This window comes from Manacus candei, unplaced genomic scaffold (assembly GCF_025592945.1).
Source record: "Manacus candei isolate 608988 ecotype Guabito, Panama unplaced genomic scaffold, ASM2559294v1 h1tg000002l, whole genome shotgun sequence".
In the NCBI taxonomy this organism is placed as follows: domain Eukaryota; kingdom Metazoa; phylum Chordata; class Aves; order Passeriformes; family Pipridae; genus Manacus; species Manacus candei.
In genome coordinates, this window is record NW_026138050.1 from 7555149 (window position 1) to 7573981 (window position 18833).

Below are 18833 nucleotides of genomic sequence, written 5' to 3' on the forward strand. Positions count from 1 at the left end.
GTATCATCAAATTAGAAATTTTTCTAGGAGTAAATTGCCTGCAAAGGTACAGATCAGCAGTCAGACCGACTGTCACTGCTCTTCTTGAGGAAAGGCTTGGGATTTAGATTCTTCAGGGAATGAGAGAGCCAGACTGTCTGATGAGGCAACAGAACTGGTAATGCTGGGAAGTGCACCTTATCTGAGGCAACTAAAAGTCAAGAGCAAGTAAAAAGTAAAGAGTAAATGTATTACAAAAGCTACAAACCATTCTTCATCAGGATCTTAATCTGATCAGCAAGGGGTAAAGTTCTCAGCTGGGCCATAGAAAGGACATTGCTTGGAGCCATTGGTTTGTCACTGCAGATAAACAAACAGATTTGCAGCCCATGAAAAAGAGCATCCAGCCAATATGGACTTTGAACATTATGCACAAACACTTACTTCTCTTCCTCTATGCTTGGAGGCATCAGCATCATTAAATATTCACTAGAAGAAAAGGAAACACATCCTTAAAATCCTTGTCTTGGGCTTCCCAGGTTTAAGTACAGTAATTTCTCTCTTAGGGCAATCCTGCTTGTGTGACTCTATAAAACAAACATCAGCCTGAAGAGAGCTCTCCCCTTTCCTCTCCCATCTTCCTCTGTAAACTCAATACTAGTAAAAGCTATTGGCATTCATCTGCCCAAAGATATGAAATAAATGGGAGTCAGAATCCCAGCTCTCCTGTAGACTGAGCTGTCCAAATAGAGGATCTGCACAGTAAATACATTAAACACAGGTGCTCTGACACAGGAATCTGAGGGATCATGTGAAGCCCTGTAGACAGAGAATCACACCACCAACAAGCAAAAACTCCTACCCAAGTAATTAACTACCTGTGCCTGTGAGGAAAGAATCAGATCCAAAAGACTCCTCAGAACACCTACCACTGATCCACTGATGTTAAATGTTAAGAGAAACACAACCACACCATTAAACAGAGCCAGAGCCTGCAACTTTACTGTTACTTGGGCCATGGCTGTATTAGATGACAGGGAATCACTGACTGCATTGTAGGAAGGTTCCTGTACAGCTGCAGTCACCAAGACACAAACACATTTCAAGTAGTTTCTGTTGTCTCCACAAATCACAAAAGAAAGTTCTATGAGATTTGCTATCAGTGGAAGTTACTGGCTTCAGAGTATCAACTTATATGAACCAGAAGGAGCTTTTGTTTTCATTTTCCTCTGCAGTACTCACAGTGCCAACAACACAGGGTTGTGATAAGACACAAGAAGCTACAATCCCAAGTGAAAAAGAGAAGTTTTAATCTCAGAGTACAGGGAAACAAAGAGAGTAACTTGAATGAGTTGAAAACTAGTTTCTTTCTCTATTTTTTTAAACAATTCAATTTTTATCATGCATAGAATTAACAAAGAACAGACTTTTAAAGAATATACTTGCTTATAACTCTGCAAATAACCCCAACAAATGACTGCAATTTCTGTAGGAAAACCATTACCTGGGAGATTTAATTAATTCTGTGTTTTCAGCAAGGCCATGACCTTGACTAAATAAATACTGGCGCTCATGTTCCGAACGGCTATCCTGGAGACACGGGGAAAAACAAGTGTCATTATCACATCCTGAAAACACACAAAATGCCAAGAGAGCCGGATTTCTCATTCCAAACTATGACCCCCCTGTCATTACTGCCCCATTCAAATGTTCCACCTCACTAACTGACGTTCTGCTTTCACTTTCTTGTACAATGCCCATGTGATGTGGGAACATTTCTGTTGCCATGACTTTGAAATCTCCTGACAGACATGGATGTGGGTCAGACAAATAGCATTTATCACACTCGACTGACTGGGCTCTCCAAGTCTTTCACAGAGTCCAGTTTGTAATACAAGGCCTGAATGATTCTTGTACTCAGACTCCCCTTTATGTTTGTCCAACTCTCAGTCTTAAATCTTTTGCAGTGTGGAGACCCCAAAAGCATTATCCAGCAGAGGGGGTACAGAGCACTGCAGGGTCTCTCCAAGCTTCATTATCTTTTGAAGATTCCCTGATTCCCACGGGCCCAGATTTAAAAACAGTTCTTGACTCGGCTGAGCCTTCAGGCCCAGGCAGCCTCCTCAAAGCCAGCACACACCTACCTTCAAGCCATAATAATGCAGATGAACCCAGTGCTCTTCTGCTTGTCTCTTCTGCAGGAACTCATAGGACTGGACACGCCGCTGACGAGCTTGTTCGGTCTCAGGACGGGAGAATCGTACCTGGAGATTTGGGCATCATTAAATACAGCCCCAAAACCCTCAGAAAAATAACCCACCTGCATTATTTATTTGCTACATAAGTAACAAGCATGGGGCTCTAGCTCCAACCCTTGCTTTCAGTGCCACGTGCCATCTTTATGCCTGTGCAATAAGGGCGAGTCCATCTCACTTTCCCCCTCCCAAGCCCAGGGTCACCAGGACTAACTGAGGTTTCCTGTCCTTTTGTTTGGGTGTGAATTGTCATTCTGTCTTGTGACTGCTACCTGAACCATCATAAAAAGGAAAATGTGGACATACAGTAATTTGTTTAACATCATCTTCAGCTTCATCCTGGGATGAATCACCACCTGCCAAAAAATACACCAGAATAAACACACTCCTGCAATAAAAGAGCCAAAGCCAAGCTGGAACTGTCTGGGGGCCCACGCAGGAAGAAAGGACACTGGGAGCTCCATAACCATGGGCTCAATCCCAGCTTGCCAAACTATGCAATGTAGGACAGCAGCACACTTGCTCCTGTGATGGGAGACACTGCTGCCACGAGCTTTGCAGCGGCAGCAGTGACACAGTTCCTGCCGCCTTTTGTCACTGACCACCACCTCCCATCCCTCTGCCAATGCCCCACATCATGCCCACAAAAGCATTTAGGCAGCTACACTGAAAACAAGATCAGCAAAACACAATAATCAGTACGTTGCCAGAAAAAAACACCTTCAGAATAGAATGACTCTTATGAGTAAAATTATAAAGAGAACTTGTATCTCACCTCCTAAAAGAAAACACAATTTGTACAGCATTTACCTTCATTAGTAGCTTCTCTTTCTCGGTGTTTTGCATCAGCCTTGTCCAAGTAGGTGAAGCTTGGCCTCAGCTGAAGAATTCCATGTAGTGGAGTCAGGTGAAGTTCACCTGAAAAAGAGAATTAACGTTGGTTAAAATTGATTTTTTTCCAGTGCACAGTGACAGCACTTTTCATTATCTCCCTGTCTCTGTAAAGCCACAGCTTCAATTGAGCATAAATATTTAATACAGTAAAACGTAAAAAGGGATTGAACTGAAAAATTCATCCAGTGCTCAGGATTTCAAAGGAGTATGAAAGACCAAGAGCTGTTTCTGTTATTTTTCTTTTTGTGTTGAAACCAGATCTTGTAGAAAGCCACATTCTGGGTCAGGCCTGACCTGTAGTTCAGGAGACTCCTTGTAAAATAGTCATCACTGAAAACAACCTACATATTGTCACCTCAGATGATCACCAGAGCAAAATTCTGTGATGGCATGGGCAGTCAAGAGGAGTAAAAATTGTTGAACTGGAAACTGAGACAGACAAAATTAGATGAAGATAGTAATATAAATAACAACGATAAATTCATGCTACAAATGTGTATTATTTCAGGCCACCATGAACTGTTAAGATTCTGGAGGCATCTACAAACCCAGTGTTCTTATGTAATATTTACAATTTTGCTAGACCTTCTCAAGGACACTTGGGACACTGAGTTCCATAAAACATAGGCTGAAGACAAAAAGATCAAACAGGTCTTATCTTAACCCTGAAATGAGCATGTTTCACTGAGGGGAGGGTTAAGCAAAAGCAACTTACCTTTTTTATAAACAGCAGCTGCATAGCGGGAAACGTTGCTGGCAGCTTGGGAAGAGCAGAAAGTTTGTTTGTCCATCAGCTTCCTGCAGACAGAGGAGGGTGGTGAGATGGCCTTCCACAGGCAATGAGGGATGCAGATGTTAGAGGTCTGAAACTACCAATCTCAAAATGGACTATCAACAACTGCAGCAAATATATATACATATATATATACACACACACATATTTTTGTTTGCAATTCAGAATTCACAGCAGCCCCTGTGACTGTACAGCCACTTGTACAGCTCTCCTTGAAGTTCTGATGGACGTACAGATTTCTGTGTTCACCACAAAAAGGAAAGGAAGGCAAAGAGGACACCTACGAGGAATAGGTGCTTGTTTCATCTGTGCATGTGCCATCCACGTTGAGAGCGATCTGTTCTCCCTTGCTACGACAGTAGTTGGGATTCAAAGTATCAATGGCCATTTCAAGTTCAACCTAAAGAATTTAAGAGGTAAGACAGCCCATTACCATTGCAAAACCCCAAATACATCAATTAAAACCCAAACCCACACTTCTAACATTTCCCTAGGTTTATAGTGAATTTAAACACACGAGCAGCATCATTCAAATCCACAGGGTAAATCTCATGCAGAGAGCTGAGCAGCATATATATGGGTTTTTGTAGGATGGGGACATTTAAACAACAAGCTGGAGATACATAAACTCCCATGTACATGAACAGGATCAGAAGAAACAGAGTTCTTTAGGCATCCTTGAAATACATCTTCACTTTGTTGGATACCTGCCACTATATTATCAGTCTAGTTTACTTATTAGTACAGATCAAGTGCACAAGCAACATCCTTTAAGCCTTCCCGGCTCCGAGGATCCATTCAGAACCTCCCTTGAGATGTATTTCCTTCTGGTTTGGGTTCCAAGCAGTATGAAGAAGCTCAGTCCTCTTCAGATGCAAAGGCCTCGCTTCTGCTAAGTCAGAGACTGCAGCACTTAGTACTGACTCCATAGTTACTCCTGATTTCATTTGTCAGAGCACTCTAACGAGCTCCAAGCCTTTAATTACAAGAACTACTTCCTCCCTTAAACTTTAAACTTCAGACAAATGTTCCAAAAAAAAGCATTTTCCTGCATCGCATTTTTATTTATATACTATGACAATACAGTACAGGGTCTTCCTCAGGGAGTGCCAAAGCCCTTATAAATTTGTGCATCACAGCTACTGTCTTATTTTTCTTCCCCTTTATGCTATTTCTAAACTGAACTAGTTTCAAGTCCCTGGACGAGACAGTGTATTTACAAAGGCCTGCACAATGCTTACAATGCAAATGTTTGCTAAGTTTAACAGAAGACTTCCTGAACACAACATGCATCCTAACTCCAAAGTTCACCCAAGCACTCTCCTTAATCATTTCCCAGAACCAAATTCTAGTAACACAGACATCTATTGCTGCAGTTTTTAAATAAGGCATTTTAAAATAATAGCCACAGTTCTGGGATACATTTGCAAGCAAGTGCAATCACTCTGGCTTTGGCTGTACTTTCACTACCTATACAAAACCCCACTGATTTCAAAAGGACTCCTGATGAGTCACAGCCAGGCAAGAGAGCAATCAAGACCTGCACTGACACTGAAAGACAAGAGCATGGTTCCAAGGCTCAATCCTTCTTCAACCCTTCTCTGAATGCTGTAAAGACCTTTTAAACTGTATTCACTTTTAAAGCTGTATTCACACAAGCATCTACCAACTGAATTAGCATTAGTAACTACATTTCCTTGAGTCATTCTATTTTCTATTAAAACAGTGGTTTTTCCATCACGACTTATAAACTACTCTTAAACTCTACCTCACAGACACAATAAAGACTCCCCAGACCTCCAAGCACAGAGATCTGGCCCTGCAAGTAGTTGCATGGTTAACACAACTTAACAGCACAATATGCTTTCCTTAAGTACATTCTCCACAACATAACACAACTTTTACAGACTGGACTCAAATGGTGACCAACCTTTTGCTGCTTTGGTTTTATCTTCGCTGACAAATGTGTAACATCATCGTAGGTCATGGAAGCTGGGCGAATGGGATACTGGAAAACAAATCCATTTCATGAACCCCTCTGCATTTAAAGATCAAAGAACTTCACAGAAATTAACTCCATTTCCCCTGTCCACTCATATCCACTTGCCAAATGGAGACAACACATCAAGAAAGGAAATTAGTTGATTCATGAGTCATCAGGGGATTTGGGAGCATGACCTAGAAAGTCTGTTGTTTTCTTCCCAGCCCTCTGCTTTTGTCACTACACAGCCCCCTCGCTCCCCCTCACACATCACAATAAACTGTAACACAGGAAAATGGTCCCTCACGTTAATTCAGCAGAAAAGGAAGTGTTAAAAGCAATTAAAACCCCATCCCTCAGCATTAACTCTCTGGAGAGTTATTACCTAAAAGTAAAATGTTTGTGGGTTTACACAAGTAAATGTCAGCTTAGAGAACATGGGCCACAAGTTGCTGGTCAGGAGAGCACACCCAGGTTTAGCCAGACAGGTCTCTCTTCTGAACCCCTGGGAATGCTGAGAGGACAGTGTGGCATCCCAATGAAATCCCCCAGCCACAGAAGCCTCCTGCTCTGAGCTGCCATTTCTCCCCAACACCCACAGGCCCCATCAGCAACCAGGGCTCACTCCTGGACTCCAAACTGACTGAGACCTGAACAGGTTTATCTGTATCCAAGACCTTGGCAGGCTGAAGCAGTAAGGAAAGTTACTGCTCTTTGCATTTTTTTTAAACAAACTATCACTGCACAAAAGTTAACTGAAATACCTGAAACAGATAAAGCTTCTCCAGTAGACTTCGGGCCAGGAACACGTCAATCTAAAAAGCAAAACAAACAGCTTTCATCACATGCCAGCTGTAACTGATGGAGCCTCAGACAAAAGTATAATCCTCAGAGCTCAAACACTGATAATATTAGCTTTTCATTATAAATTCTAACATAAAACACATTTGTGACGCTCCTGTCAAAAGTTTCCCCTCTGCTGACTTTGACATGAAATTCTGCAGTTGGCTTTTTTAAAAATCAAACCTAAAAAAAAACCCACTATGAAGAGGTAGCAGACAGTAGCTCCAGTTGTGTTTTTCCTCTCCAAGGAAACTTGGCAAACAAATGTGAAATGGAAGAGGAATATTTTTCCTCCAAGGAGCCAAAGTTAAAGTTCTCCCTTTGGCAGCACAACTGAAAGGTAACTTCATTTACCAGTACTTTGGTATAAAATCTTTCTAAGTTAGACAAGAGACACCCGTATCCCCAATCTGATTCAATACTTGCATTTGGCCACCAGCACTGAAAATCCACAGATGTTTCATGAATAAGACATATGGAAGCTGCCATCTTAGATACACTCCTGACAATTCCCCCTCTTTTTCTCATGGCTTTCCTCCTTCTTAGGGATTGCCCTTCCTTGTACTTCTGGTGTGTAAACTCAGACATAAAGTGACAAGACACTGTGGCTTCCCCTTGGAACACAGCAGTCCTTTAAGTAAGTCCAGACTCAGAACACAACTGCTCACTTTAGCAGAAGGCATGAAACACTGTAGCTTCATATTTAACAGATATTAACTCATCAAAGTCATTCCAATTTTTTCAGTTCTCGGAGACATACAATGAAGTCACTGGAACCATACAATGGTAGAAGCAAATTTCCCTCCTGTATTCCACTTCTGACATGGAAAGATTACAAAGGTGAAAAACCTGAGCTAAACTTGCCAACACAGACACCACTATTTTGACAAAATAGATACCATGAGCCATATACTTGGCCCACACAACATAATTCTTTGCATACAGCAAGCCATTGGTTATAAGATAACCACTCATTGATGACACATTGTTTCAGCAACCTAAGAACACTTGGAACTGTAATAACAATAATAATAAGAAATTCTCATGTACAATCACTGCTGCCACAATGCACTTTTACCTCTTGTATAATTGGATCATCTTCTTCATTTGCCATGCTAGGATAAAACACAGCTTTTTCTTGGCTTATTCCTTGGCACAACCTGAAAGGAAACAGAAATGTCCTATGAGTCATTTCATCTGTGTCACATACCACATGCAGCCTGGAGAATTTGTTCAAGTTAACTCAGTTCCTTTCAGTGATAATCTGTTTAGTCTGTATTTTGTAGGAATGTATGTGTTTGTATGAACAAGTCCCTAATACTCAACAATCTTGACTGAAGGCCACAAAATTTAAGAGACAAGCAAATGTCTCGAAACCAGGTAAGTTGTTGTAACTCTGCTGAAAGCCTGCAGTTATGTAGGAGAGCACTAAATCAAGGCCACAGGGAGGGAAAGGCCAGCCTTTCATGCTGGAATAAAGTGTATCTTTATAGGCTGTGTCACTGTAACACACAGGTACAGCTGAGCACCTGCGAGCTCCAAAACTGCCACTGTCACTGCGGACAGTGCCATCCACCTCCCCAGCCTCTGCTCCAGAAATCCCCTGAAAACAGGTAATGGAGGAAGCTCCCAGCTAAGAGCTGGAAGAAGAAAAAAAAAACAGCTGTGCTTGGGACCAGACCATATTCCTGCCTGTGAATACACTGACCTTGATTTTCACCTGACATTGCAGCCTTGTCTCCCAACCTACCACTCTTCAGACTGTCCTGCTAAATGAGAGCTCCAAAATAACACTCCTTAGCCTTTCCTGGAGTCCTTTGAAACCATCAGAGCACCAGACTCTACTTCATAACTACACCAACCCTAAAGAAAATGCGACAGATATTAACTGGGGACTGGGTGCTCTGCAACAAAAATTCATCATGTTCAATCCACTGCTGGAGTCAGTGCTGTGCCTGGTTCAGACCTCTGAATGAAAAATGAACCCTCAGCTAAAGCAACAATAGTTTTTCCCTCCTGAAATCAAACAAAAGGATTTACAAATTATTTGGGATGCTGCTGCAACAATGTTAATTAGTTCAGATCATTCAAGACACTGTTAATCAGCTGGTACTGGTCAAGACAGGCATACAAAAATAAGACCTCTCACAAACTGACCTAGGAAAGTTTTAATAACAAAGATGATCAGGCAAAGGAACAAGACCTGTGTTCAGGAACTCTCCCTCACTCTCCCTCACTCCTTGATGCCAGCTTGCTTCTTTGCTGGACCTCCTACGTAGGAAGAGAAAGAGGCAGCATTCAGGACCAGCTGGGGAAGAAGGAACCCAGCATCCATGTTACATCCAGGACAGTGGCTTTTTTCTTTTCAAATACACAAACCACAAGGCAGGTCAGTATATTTTAGCTGATGGAGGGGTTTCTCAGAACATCTTGTTAGTGTACACACAGTTATCTCAGAAACCTTTCAGAGAGGCTGGACATTCTGGATATAAGTGTTATTAACATCACATCATGGGCAAATTTCCATTTAGGCTTACACTGTTTCTGCCATTCCACACAAACCTGATTCCAATTTTTCACTTACAGATTCTCTACTACCAAAAAAAATGCTGCTCCCAGTACAGAGCTGGAATTTCCCATTTCTCTATGCACCAGCATATCCCAGGCTCTTCCCACCACATATTTGTATTTAAAAATCTATGACTTAGTATTTCTGATTCATATTTGAAATAGTTTTGTAGCAATGCAAAACCTTCACAGCAAAAAAGCCAGTACCTTAACTACAAGGGGGGGCTGTTACAGCAAAACCCTGAGTAAGTGGTATCAGGCTGCTCTCAGTGTTTTCTGTCAGGCACTCAGTTCTTCCCAGAAATACACACCAATACATTTTAAAGAAATGAGATTTGACTGCTCCAATTTTGCTTTTCCCCTGGGTAGCCTGACACAGCAGCCTCACGTAGCACCAGCCTGACAGCTCTGCAGACATGGAACAACTGCAGTTTGCATTCAGCACAGAGATGAGGGTAGGAGGATGCCCAGGATATGTGAGAACACGTGGTAACACCCAGAAGGTGGGACATTTGGATCCAAACCCTCCCTCCTCACGCCCCTGAGAGCACTGAAACCACCCTTCTCTTCCTGACAGCCTGAGTGCCAAGTGTGTGCTAGCTTCACACTTCTGATTTCATTTTCCAGAAGAGAAATTAAGATTCCCTGGGCTAAGGAGAGATAGAGAAACTTAGCCTGAAGGACCTGGTCTCTGGTCCCTCACCTAGCACTGCTTACACAATTATACAGAAAATCTTTGTGAATCCAGCTGTTACTACTCAGGGAAAATGCTGTATTACAGAGATTACATTTTCTTCTTATTCATGCAAGGACAAAGCATGACTACAGCTCCTCTTATTGGAGTATTAGACTGACAGGTCTATAAATAGGAAGCAGTGTGTCCCAGCACAATTTATAATACTGATGCAACTGGAAGTAATCTGAATCAGAATGACAGCATACAGTCACAATTCCACATCTAACACACATATATATATATGTATTCATTTCTACATTTCTCATATATTTATGATACCACCAGACTTACAGAATAGAATTAAACATTAAGAGGTAGCAAACACGGCCAGTAGTTTCAAACTTCCTTTTGGCAGAACTGTTTTCTTTTAAGAGGGACTTTCCTTTCAGTTGCAAATCTAAGTATAATGGGAATTATTAGTGTGAATCACTAAACTTTAGAACCGCTTGCAGGAGAGCAAGAGATACAAATCTTCTCATTCCTCCTGTGACATGACCAACACAAGGACCAATGAAGCCACTAATCAACTGCCCATAACATCAATTTAGAACCAATAAAGAAAAACGTTGTGGTAAAGAACCATAGAAAAAATCAGTGATGAAGTGACTGAGTCCTACACTTCTAAGTTTGAGCTTAAAAAGGCATTTGAATACTAGAAATTTTTTTTAATTACCAAAGACTACAATATAACTGTAAGAAAGAAAACTGCAAATCTGTGCATCATCTGACACACAGACTTTTACCCAGGACTGCAAGAAATGCTCCAGCATTTCATTCACACTTAAATTTGATAGTAATAATGGGCCCCGAAGCACCAACACTGCAACCTGACATATTCTACGTATATAATTATGCAGTGCAGGAAAGGTCGGGAATTCCTGCTGCATCAGTGCCTTGAAGTATAAAAAACGAACCAGCAAAGTGGGAAAAGTGCCATCTCCTGAATCACTGCCATAACTGGCACCCTGACTCTCCTCTGGAGGGGGTGTCTCAGCAATCATTTTGCTCAGGGTGGCTCATGGCACACAGTGAAATGGAACCTGCAAAAAAACAGCTGAAGCACCTTCCATACGTTTATGATAATTATCGTTTTGACCCAATTACTTGCTTAATTTTCTCCTTGCTCTACCTGTCCGCGAGCAGCTTTGCACAGTCATCTTCTGGCAGCGAACCCAGGAGGGCTCCTCTGCACCAGGACCTCTCTCCGGAGGTGAAGGGAACCTTCAGGGTTTCACAGATTATGCATTAAGCACAAACCTTTCTGTAACACTCAACATTTCTGCAGTGCAGTCCGCGCTCGGCCAGTCCCGCCGGGGCACGCTGTGAGCGGCCCTCCCGGGGCAGGTCGCGGTGCCCGGGCCGTGCCCCACGCGGGCAGCGCTCCCCGCTGGACTCGGCTCTGCATTCCTGGCACCGAGCTTTGTCCTGACACAGCAGCACCGCGGGTGCGGGGAAGGGGGACCCGAGGGGAGGCCACGGGGAACCGCCCAACCCGCACCGAGCGCGGGGACGGAGCGAAGCCGCCCCGGGGCGGGAGGGCCGGGTCGGGCCGGGCCAGAGCCCCCGCGGAGCCGGTGCGGGCACGGACAGCGGGTGCCGGCTGGGGCAGGGCGGGAGCTGCGGGAACAGGGCGCGGGAGGAGCGGGGCTCGCAGCCCCCGCAGCACCGGCCGGGGCTCCTGGGGCCGCTGCGGGAGCCGAGGGACCCGCCCGCTCCCCTCCAGCTCCGAGCCCTGTCCGGGCGGAGCGGCCCCGCTGCCCCCGCGGTGCCGAGTGCTCGGACAGTCCCGTCTGCGCCGCTCTCCCCGCACAGGCAGAGCCCACCCCAGGCCGCGCTCCTCTCCCGCCACCGCCCGCAGAGTCCCCACCACCCGGGCAGCGCCGGGAGGCGCAAAAGCGGGCGGGTGCCCCCCGTACCTGCGCGGGCCGGGCGGGCGGCAGCGCCGCTGCCCCGCTCCCGTGTCGGTGGCGGCGGGGGCGGCCTCAGGCAGCCGCCATGTTGGTGACACCCGGGCCGGCACGTGGGGACGCGGCACCGCCCCCTACCCACAGTGCCCTGCGGGCGCCGCCGCCGCCAGGGGGCGCTGTGCCGGCCCGCGGCACAAAAGAAAAGGTAATGGCAGCGGTGGGATTCGAACCCACGCCCCCGAAGAGACTGGAGCCTTAATCCAGCGCCTTAGACCGCTCGGCCACGCTACCGCCCTGACACCACATTTCGCGTCGGCTGTTTTACTTTAGATCTGCCTTTGCCCTTCCCCTTCCAGCAGCACCCACGTCCTGCCCTCTGCATCCCCCCGTCCCATCAAGCGCTCTCCCCACACCCCCCCTTCCACCTGAGAAATAAACCGCTGCGGGGTTCTGTTCAACCCCTGTCTCCAAGCCGGTGCACGTGCAGCGGTGCTGTGCAGCCAGGGACGAGCAGCGCCCCGGGGACGCGCCGTGGGGACAGTGCCCGAGCCGTGCCCGCGCCCTCCGCGCCGCCCCCGCTGCCACGTGGATGCCACGGCGCAGCACAGTCACCTCCGCGGTACGCGGGGTATCGCCCCGGCACACACCCACCCCGAAAGCCTAAAAGCAATTCTAAAGTTTTAATTTTCTGTTGCAAAGCTACGGCCCACTGAATGTGCAAAGCCAAAGGTCGTCAGGCTTTATGGCTGGGGTATGCGGTTTTTTGCTCGCAGCACAGGGAGGCTGCAGCAGCAGCAGGAGCCAGGACACTTCTGTGCAAAGGGGTAGTAGCATCAGCAGCCCCATGAACGTGCCTCTGAGAGTCTCTGACCATATTTTGCTTTAAAGTCTGGTAAGTTTTCTTCAGGAATTACTGTTATCTTCACCACTTAATTGAAACGGAAGGGTTCTATTTAAAGAAAAATTCCAACTTCTCTAGGGTAAGGCCACAAAGGTTTTACACAGCTTGATTTATTTGTGTAGTTATGGTAGTTCGTTTAAACGGGATGGCGAAAATAAACCTGGTGGAGTTCTGCTGACAGCCTCATTCAACCCTTTCCCCTGGCACCTCCCACAGCCTGTCCCTGCAGCACCCGGCACTCTTGCCAGGGAGCTGCTGAACGTGGAATCGCAGAATGGTGGGGGGGGGTTGGAAATGCCCTTTAAAGGCTTGCTAGTCCAACTCCCTGCAATGAGCAGGGACATGTTCAACTAGATCAGGTTGCTCAGAACCCCATCCAACCTGGCCTTGAACGTTTGCAGGGATTACATTCACCACTCCTCTAGGCAACCTGTACCAGTGTCTCACCACCCTCACCGTGAGAGGCTGCAGCTTTGCAGAGTCTCGGTAAAAATTTCATTCACTGCCTACACGTACCGAGGAATAACAGCGCACACGTGTAAGCATGAATGGGCTCCTCCTCCTCCGGCGCTGCTGCACTTTCACACCCCCGGTTCAGTGCGGGCTTTTTTTGGGAACAGAGGGAGCTGACGCTCCTCCCACGGCCATGGCTTTGCAGAGACACAGGAGAGGTTCAGGGAGGAGGGAAGACAAGCAGACCTGAATTGGCTTCACACAGCAAATCAACTGTAATCTGCTTAGGCAGAAAATTGTAGGGAGTCTGATTTAGCAGCCTCCAGGCATGAGTGTGTCTTGTGTGTGTGACTGCATGGAACACTCATCACAAACTGTTCCTTATTGCATGGGCTACTCGGCCCCACAGGTGGTGTTGCCCAGGCAGCGATGGACTAACACCCTCCCTGAGAAGTGCTTTTCTGCCCTGTCACAGCTGGGCACAGCCTCTGTCCCTGGAATGTTTGGGTGCCTGGCCACAGAGACCTTTCCCCTGAGCACTGAAGGAAGCCTGTGTACCCAATATTACTCACATCAGCCATGTGTGACACTTACAGGGGACAACACTACAGGCTGGGGGCGGCAGTTGGGTCACCAGTTTTTTCATTTTACATTATGAAAGAGTGAACTTCCAGAAGAACTCAAACTACACCGCAAGCTACCAGTCCCATTGTACTGTTTTCCTGGCACATGAGTTGGCCAGAGAACAGCAAGGACCCAACACTTGTATCAAACACGTTCAGACTAAGGATCAGGCCCGATGGTTACAAACCCAGGAGCTTCCCCAGTAAGGGGTCAGGTCCAGGGAGGCACATGAGAGATGTCCCTGAACATAAACCTGAGAACAGCCTGACTCACCACCGGCAGCGCTGGCCCTGAATTCAACCTGAAGTTCAAATGAAATTCTGCCTTTCCAAATTCAGATGAGAAGTCCTGCTTTGGCTCATCTAAACTACACCTGTGTCTGTCAGCAGTCTTTCTACTCTGAGTGGAATTCTACCTGTGGGGAAGAGAACGAGATTCAAATCAGTCCCCCAGACCAGTAATTAAGGAACAGGCAATATTCTTATTTACACTGTATAAGCTCTAAGTGTTGGCTGTCTCCATGGTTTTTGAAGAAGCTATTCCCACTTCCTTTGTTACACTTGCCAAACACTCCAGCTAAAGATTACAAAGGCTACAAATCTATAGCAGTGCCAAATTTCACCATTTTTCTTAGTGATTCTACACTGCAGAGGCCCAGCTGGGGCTTTTTTTGTTAGGAGATTCTGCTATTTCACAGTGCCTGTGCTAGAGAATAATTTCATACTGTTTAAACTACACAGGTACAATAAGTTCTACCTGTCTAAATAAAGCAATAAAAAAAGGTAACATAAAGAGCTCCATTTTTAACAGTCTGAAATTGAATGAACATCAAAGAGCACATCAACCCTTCAGTTTTCTTGAGAAAAACAGATTTTGTTGGCAACATCTAATTTATTTCCTCCCGGTTTGTTACTGGGATGGTTGAAAGTGAACAAAATCAGGGATGGAATAATAGAAACAACACAGAGAATTTCTGGAAGCTTGCAATAATAGGATTGAATTTTGGCAAATTATAAAAGAAAAAAACAAAAGCAAACCCCCACATGCAAAAAAATAAAACTCTACTGAGAAAAGTGACAAAAAGAACAATTTTATTGACCAGCCAGAATGAAACCAGACAAAGTGAATGAGAGGACTAAGTGATGCAGGCAGGCAGTATTTGCATGTCTGACACACAAAGGCTTCCATCTCACTGTCCTTACCCAAGCAATATTCCCACTGACATCTGGAAACACTAAACCCGGGTAAGTTCTGGGAGGCTGAGCCTCAGATTTATTTTCACATTTTGTACAAATACAGATTTTTATTCATTGTGAATAGATTAAAAATACAGCATGTAGCAATATCACTGCAAAAGTCTGTCAAATATATAGTTTTTCCCTTCAAAAATGTCACAGAATACAGTTATTTCTGTAAACATAAAAAATTTTCATATTATTGACACTCCCATTTATTGTATGGCTAAATCATATGACACCATCTTAGGACAGAAGGTAGTCTTCATCACTAAAAAGTAGTATTTGCAAACAAAGATTTAATCATAGTAATTTTTTCACTGAGTTGTGTGCACATTTACATACCAGATCTACACAGAGCTGTCAGCAACTTTAGCAACTACTGAATTTAGCAAATTAAACTACACCAAAATGTGTCAATAATTACACTCTACATCCTTTACATACACATTTTAGAGGGGCACTTTTAGTCTCCTCTCCTCCCTACATGGTTGGTGGTGTTGTCACACGTTTCCTTCTCAAGGAAAATCTCAAAGACTTGGCATCAACACCTTATGAGGAAAACAAATCCTTTTGTCTGAATTCATTATAGTGCCTACACTGTATTGGTTCTGCACAAAACACAGACTATTCAGCTGTCTTTCGAGGTCACAGCTGGAATTTTAATGCTATGAACTGAAATAGCAAAAAAGGCCATGTCCCAAAGAGGCTTTAGGTATCTGAAGCAAAACTCTGGATAGGCACTTAAAACATTCATCTGATTTGCAATCCTACAAACTGGTTCTTTTTCACCATCTTAGGTCCAAAAAATATTAGGTCCAAAGATCTGGTTGCTTTAGTACCTTGGTTAATACCACCAAAGACCAACTGAGATCTAGAAATTAGATACTTCTCCATCAGTGGGTGAAGAGCTTTGCCTTCACTCTCAAAACAAAAACAAACTAAAAAGGCCATGGGCACTACTGTCCCATGAGCCCTGCAATGTACAGCAAGATGTTGCCATGTGTTGCAAGACTACTCATGGCTACAACTGCCTGGTGGTTACAGCACCCACCCAGAAGCATAACATCCAAAGACAGCTCCCTTCTCTCCTTGAAAGGGTCCAAATCTTGTTATCTCACGCCCTTAACCAGCAGGAGATCTTTCAGACAGTGGCAGTTGTTATTAACATCATCCTTGGATATTGTCTGGACAGTAATTCAAGATCTACTTGCCAGAAAGAGAAAACGGGGAGCACAACCTGAGCCCAGGGGCTGGCACTGCACAGGAAAGGGAGGACTGACTTCTGCTCCTTGAGCAGTTTCTGCATTTTACAAGAAATTAATATTACTGGGCTATGCATGCAAGAAATCCTGTTCAACTGCACCATCTCACAGCCTGCTTAGCTTTAAGCATGTTTTTAACAGCTTGGCTGAAGCGGTGAGCACTCTCGGTTATTCAGCATTTGACAGGGGCTGCCCCTTATGGACATCAATTTACACCCTCAGGAGACTGTAAGGCCAAGAAAGCAGAAGCTTCCACCTTAAATCTCCTGCAAAATTACTGTTAACCACAGCCAAGGAATAGCAATAGCTTCTGTACTATCCACAGAGACGGAATAAAATACCAGATTTGGAAGAAACGTCTCTCTATGCAATGATAATTCAACCACCACCACGTAGTTGTCCTCCCATTTTAAAATATATTTAAACCATATAAATTGTTTTCTGTACATATAAAAGGCAAATTAACATCTTCTAACCTTTTCAAACATCCCTCTGGGAATGGTGGAAAGCATATTCTCCTTTTAAGTGAGATGATCTAGCTTCACTGAGAATTGAGATGCCACTGTAAAAATAACTTCAAATTACCCATATATTACAGATCTTGCTACTGTACATCATTGGACAAATGTAAGATCAATAGAATTTTATACAACTAAGCTATTATATGGTGCAAAATGTGAAAATGAGAGAGGTAGCTGGATGCCTCGCCTCATCAGGATTTTCTAATGGTGTGATATGCAATGTTGGTGATGAATAAAACATTCCATCCTGAACATCCTCACTGCCAATCTGAAGCACCTTTCCCACCCCTCCCGAAACTGTAAGGATTCCATCTGGAATTCATCTGAGAATAACAGAAGTGTCCAACAATGCCAGCATAATAGAATGGGACTACTTATTAATATCAGTAGTTGCATCCATAAACTGAAAATTTACACTCATGAAAATTTGGTGAGTTACACCAAAAATGATGAATAAAGGCTGAGAATTTAGGAAAATGTTTTTCTGTGCATGGGGAGGAGAAGAAAAATGTAAACACATTGATCATTTGCTGGAAAAAAACCAGGACATGTGAAACCTAAACAATAAGGCTTCATTTTTCTGATCAAAAAAACTAAGCCCTCTAACAGTTAAAAAAGTATAAAAGGTCAAGTGTGTCTGTATTACAGCTGTAAAACACTAACAGAAGTATGCTATGGCACCCTACATAGTTACATTTGAATTTCTCCCCTCAAAAAACCTTAGAAAACTGAAATACAAAAAAAGGAACTGGTAACATCACATAAAAATATAGCTTTTTAGCTGCAAATGCAGCAAGTCTATAAAAAAATTATATACAAGAACTGCTTAATTTCAGTGTCATTCTTCCATCATCGCCCAAGCCTCTTCTGCTTTTTGGTAGTACTGATTTGCCAGTCTGCCTTTCATGGCTTCCATTGCTGCTTCTGCTGCTTCTGTGTAAAGCTCACCTAGAGGAGGAAATAGGATCAGTTATGTTGACAGAGTAAAGGAAAAACATTGCTTTAGCTTGAAGCAAATAAAGGACAAAAGGAGAAATTGAGATCAAACTGCAGGGCAGGATGTGTGGGTGTGTTTTAATAGTGTCAGAGTTACATCAGCTGGGAATCTGGGTTAAAGTTTATGACTGGCTGCTGATGGCTCTTCAATGTATTGTGAAGGACTGGAAATATGACCAGCCTGTAGGATGCCCCAAGAGGACTCCAAGACACAGACATCGAACATGGAGATTACACAGCAAGTAAGAGGATGTCGTGCAGGGGCTGGGAGTCATGGGTGTAACTCAAAATACAAGCAGCAACCTGCATCTGAGGGGAGTGACCCAAAAGAGCAACTTGGAAGGCAGTGAAGGTTGCCTGGTGGTGACTCAGCATGTCACATAATTGGACCTGGCACCACCCACTACCCCTGTCATTGCCAAGATCTGTTCTTTCACTGTTTCCAGCCTTGTTACACCCAGCATCATTGCAGCTTCACCCACAAATCCAAAGGTGCTGACCCCCTGGATGTTTTGTAACAGATAAAGCAGGAAGTCTATTTTTGGGGTACATGCTGGGGTAAAAGGGAAGGAAAAGCAGGATTACTGATTACAGAAACAAAACAAGGCCTCACCTGATCTCTGTGGATCCTTATCCAGGTGAAACCCTCCCGTCATTAACATCTCTGCTTCCCTGGCCAGGAGCAGATAGCGGGGCTCATCCTGAGTGCCATCATACTCCCCTCCCTCATCGTAGTCAGTCATGTTCAGCGCAGCGTTGTACCAGTGCAGGGCCTCCTTCCAGTCCTGGGCTCTGCAGTTAAACACAATTTTTGAAGATGGTTCCCTTAGGCAACAAATGTACTTTGCACTGGAGATTCAGAATCCAATTTTGCACTGACTT

At 44.4% G+C, this 18833-nt stretch overlaps 2 protein-coding genes and 1 non-coding gene across 11 annotated transcripts in view; all 3 read right to left on the bottom strand.

Annotated features, from left to right (window-relative positions):
- The window catches only part of POLR3E (RNA polymerase III subunit E), a 28361-nt gene extending 15945 nt beyond the window's left edge, over positions 1–12416 (bottom strand). Inside the window, exons 1-12 of one of the 4 annotated variants that reach the window (XM_051782717.1) lie at positions 12382–12416; positions 7824–7905; positions 6667–6717; positions 5852–5929; positions 4206–4321; positions 3844–3926; positions 3045–3152; positions 2541–2590; positions 2124–2243; positions 1484–1569; positions 424–468; positions 248–339 (exon numbers count right to left, since the gene is read on the bottom strand). In XM_051782717.1, coding sequence (XP_051638677.1) covers positions 248–339; positions 424–468; positions 1484–1569; positions 2124–2243; positions 2541–2590; positions 3045–3152; positions 3844–3926; positions 4206–4321; positions 5852–5929; positions 6667–6717; positions 7824–7859 — 865 coding nt within the window. In that variant the 5' untranslated portion in view covers positions 7860–7905; positions 12382–12416. Of the gene's footprint in view, positions 1–247; positions 340–423; positions 469–1483; positions 1570–2123; positions 2244–2540; positions 2591–3044; positions 3153–3843; positions 3927–4205; positions 4322–5851; positions 5930–6666; positions 6718–7823; positions 7906–8902; positions 9022–11965; positions 12281–12381 lie in introns of those variants that run through there. The other 3 variants (XM_051782712.1, XM_051782716.1, XM_051782718.1) reach the window with 3 other exon arrangements.
- TRNAL-AAG (transfer RNA leucine (anticodon AAG)) lies at positions 12166–12247 on the bottom strand. The gene has a single exon. It is a non-coding gene; the product is annotated as a tRNA-Leu (tRNA).
- Positions 12417–15008: 2592 nt separating the features above from the next.
- Positions 15009–18833, bottom strand: part of EEF2K (eukaryotic elongation factor 2 kinase) — a 28911-nt gene continuing 25086 nt past the window's right edge. For all 6 annotated transcript variants that reach the window (XM_051782678.1, XM_051782660.1, XM_051782687.1 and 3 more), the window contains 2 exons: positions 18565–18743; positions 15009–17903 (listed from right to left, as the gene is read on the bottom strand). In XM_051782678.1, coding sequence (XP_051638638.1) covers positions 17794–17903; positions 18565–18743 — 289 coding nt within the window. In that variant the 3' untranslated portion in view covers positions 15009–17793. The remainder of the gene's footprint in view (positions 17904–18564; positions 18744–18833) is intronic.